This window comes from Fundulus heteroclitus, chromosome 24 (assembly GCF_011125445.2).
Source record: "Fundulus heteroclitus isolate FHET01 chromosome 24, MU-UCD_Fhet_4.1, whole genome shotgun sequence".
NCBI lineage: Eukaryota > Metazoa > Chordata > Actinopteri > Cyprinodontiformes > Fundulidae > Fundulus > Fundulus heteroclitus.
Genome location: NC_046384.1, coordinates 5,689,546 through 5,692,877, shown reverse-complemented (window position 1 = coordinate 5,692,877; position 3,332 = coordinate 5,689,546). Strand labels below are relative to the sequence as shown.

Below are 3,332 nucleotides of genomic sequence, written 5' to 3'. Positions count from 1 at the left end.
TGTCACACGGTCTGTGTGTCAATGTGCCGTGCTCAATCTGAGCCTCTGCTCGAGACCCCCTCAGTGACTGCGCTACTCGCCATGTCGGAGCAAACAAGCACCAAAATGAAAATATTGTTTCGCACCGTACATGCCATTGGCAAGAAAGCGAGGCCATTTTCTGACTTCGAGTGGATGTGTGAGTAAGTAAAACTTTGTTCTGTTTTATAAAAAGCATTGTGAAAAGCGAGCTAAATACTCATCTTATTCAAGTTTATACAGTTACTACACTATACAAAGTATAATTTCCAATAAAAATGCCAAGTTACTTGTTGAATTAGAAAACATGATTGTATATTTATTTTTTAATTAATTAGACCTTTTGTTCTTTTCAGTTTGGATGAACAAAAAGGAATTGCTGTGGGATCAACATACCGAAATGAAAAGCAGGCCAAAGTGTTTATGAACTATATAGCAGAAGTGGAGAGAGAAAAAATCAAAGAGAATGTTAAAACCACAAAGTTTCTCTCCATTACCACTGATGGCTCCACCGACAGTTCTGTGAAGGAGGAGGAGTTAGTTTATGTCAGATTCAGTCATCTGGGCAAAATTGAATCAAAGTTTGTAGGCATCAAGTCAGTAGAGAAGGCAGACGCATCACACATAAGCCAAGCCATCTGTGACATCATGGATCAAGTGAGTGATGACTGGGGGAGCAAGTTGGTCGCTATAGGAACTGATGGAGCTTCAGTGATGACCGGATCCAAAAATGGTGTCGTCAGCAAGCTGAAGGGTGACAAGAGCTACATCATTGGCATCCACTGCATGGCACATCGCCTTGAACTGAGCTTTTCTGATGCCGTGCGGTCAAATTTGATGTTCCAGAAAGTAGAGGACCTGTTTTGTGGGCTCTACACTTTTTATCACACAAGTCCACTCAACAGGGCAAAGTTGATTAACAGCTTCCAGGCTCTTGGGCATACATCATTGGTGCCCACAAGAATTGGTGGGACCCGATGGGTAGGACACCTGTTGCGTGCCCTGGACCACTTATTACAAGGTTACCAGGGACTTGTCCTTCATCTTGAGCAGGTAGTGGTTCTAGATTGCTTTGCTAAGTAGTACTCAGTAATGATTGCTACTTAATGTCCAATAAATATGTTTCAACTTATGACATGTACTATATTTGACAATTGTTTCTTTTTTATGCATTTTAGATTCAATCCCCGGATTCCCAAAATGTCAGAAGTGTCCAGAAAGCCAAAGCCAGGAAATACTACTCTGTTGCTAGGGAAGCTGTTATTGTCCGCTTCTGTGGGTTCCTGCATGACACTCTCACACATCTGAGCAGCCTGTCCACCTGTCTGCAGAGGTCTGCCATCACTATAGCAGAAGCCCACTCTGCTTTGACCTCAACACAGGCTTTACTGGAGAAGTACAAAACCAGGTATGTTTCTGTTAGAGTTTTTTTTTTAAGTTACATCAGCAAGAAAGCAAGAAAATATGTTGCTGTTATTCATCAGACAGGGGCCCATGATGAAAGCCACAAGTGCAGACAGCTATGAGGGAATATCACTTATTAGAGTAGGTGAAAACAAGGCCCTCATTACTGCACAGAAAGAAGTGATTGACAGGCTTGTTGAGAGTATGACTAACAGGTTCCAGGATGCAAGTGTAGGGATTCTGCATGCCACAAAACTTGTCAGCTTCACCAACTGGCCAGAGTCAGGAGATGAGGCAGCAGGTTAGTTTATTAGACCAGTCCAGTCAGGTTATGAATCAAAACCACATACTTAGGTTAATGTGAATGTATTGTTATTTCAGATTTTGGTGACACAGAACTGGAAACACTTGTTGACCACTTCAAGCCTGTCCTGGAGACCTCTGGTATCCATGTTGAAAGGATCCTTGACCAGTGGACTGTCCTCAAGGTGATTTTGTACCAAGAATCTAAGTCCCTGCTGAAGACATCCTGGGTCAGTGTCAACAGGAGCTGTCAGCATTCCTGCCCTGATTTGCTGGCTTTATTTGACTTGGTCCTGTCCCTCCCTGCCTCCACTGCTGAATGTGAAAGAGGTTTCAACACAATGAAACAAGTTAAAACAGACTGGCGGTCCAATTTAAACCCTGAAACACTGTCAGATCTCCTTATGGTTCAGTTGTGTTCTCCGGAGATCAACACTTATGATCCCACTGAGGCTGTAATGCTGTGGCACAAAGACTGTGTCAGGAGCAGGAGGCCAGACTTCATGGACTGTGTAAAAGCACCAAAAGTATAGAGCGAGGAGTCTGATTAGAATTCAATGAATGAAATCAGAAATTAGCAATATATTGAATAAATGTTTTTCTTGTTACTATTTCACGTTTGTGTGACTTCTTCTCTTTTCATCTGACATAATACTATATTATAAAAATATGATGCGTGTAAAGTCTGGTATATATGTGTGAAATAATTTAATATTTTGGCCGGTAAAACATCTGCTTGGCCGGTAGGTTTTTTACATCTACCGGCCAACATGGCCGGTGAATCAGAAAGTTAATTTCAGACACTGCTTGGGAGACATTTACAATTTATTCCAGCAATTATTGAGTTAATAAAGCAACACGCGTCAGTCTGATAAACACAAAACAAATAAATCAGACTCTTTTTTTAAATTACGCACCAACTCTGTAAATTGGGAAGCTTAAAAGTATATTGTTCTCGCCTCAAACAATCTGAAAACGTACTTTTGAAGAACAACAGCAGCAGAAAATGGAGTGTTCAACTTACCACTGTGATCTCTGCGCTGTCTTCTTCTTCTTCTTCTTCTCTTGTTTTTAATGGCGGTTGGAAAACAACTTATAGGTGCATTACCGCCACCTTCCAGAATGGAGCATGGATCAGACACTGCGCTGTCTGGAATGAAGCTGCAGCCGCGGTGCATTCTGAGACGGTCAGTCTGAAGAACGCATGCGCGGCTCCTATCTTCGCACTCTGTGCTCCATTAACCAGCCTTGGAAACCGTGACGTCAGACCACTGTTGTGAATTCGTATTCTCAAAGAAAAAATCCGTATTCTCAAGCAGCCGCTGCTGTTTGTGTTCATAAAGAGTAAAGCACAAATTTAAACTTGAAATTTGTATTTATTAGTTATTGAAGTTGTAACTATTTAAACCGTATGTTGTATCTTTTGAATGTGATTTAAATTATTATCAGTTTACAAATGTTTGTAATGCACAACTTCTGACTGATATGGACACAACTATCCTTTTATGTACAAATCTATTTAGAAAGCTATCTTTCCCCATACAACGCAAGCATATCGAGTTAGCAAGCATTTCAGTTTAAAGTTCTTCCAGCATCGAATATGACAG

At 41.1% G+C, this 3,332-nt stretch overlaps 1 protein-coding gene across 1 annotated transcript; it reads left to right on the top strand.

The window, feature by feature from the left end:
• On the top strand, positions 1 to 2,336 carry LOC118557737 (zinc finger protein 862-like). The gene is made up of 4 exons (XM_036128017.1): positions 1 to 182; positions 375 to 1,071; positions 1,197 to 1,426; positions 1,804 to 2,336. Exons 1-4 carry the CDS (start codon positions 22 to 24, stop codon positions 1,811 to 1,813), a joined length of 1,098 nt encoding a protein of 365 aa, XP_035983910.1. The 5' UTR covers positions 1 to 21; the 3' UTR covers positions 1,814 to 2,336.
• Positions 2,337 to 3,332: the final 996 nt, after the last annotated feature.

What these genes read in the sequence shown, in the direction of transcription:
- LOC118557737 (XM_036128017.1), top strand. Translation starts at nt 22, where the DNA reads ATGTGCCGTGCTCAATCTGAGCCTCTGCTCGAGACCCCCTCAGTGACT. An exon ending in GACTTCGAGTGGATGTGTGA is followed by an intron (nt 183 to 374) that starts GTAAGTAAAACT and finishes TGTTCTTTTCAG; the next exon opens with TTTGGATGAACAAAAAGGAA. An exon ending in TTGTCCTTCATCTTGAGCAG is followed by an intron (nt 1,072 to 1,196) that starts GTAGTGGTTCTA and finishes TATGCATTTTAG; the next exon opens with ATTCAATCCCCGGATTCCCA.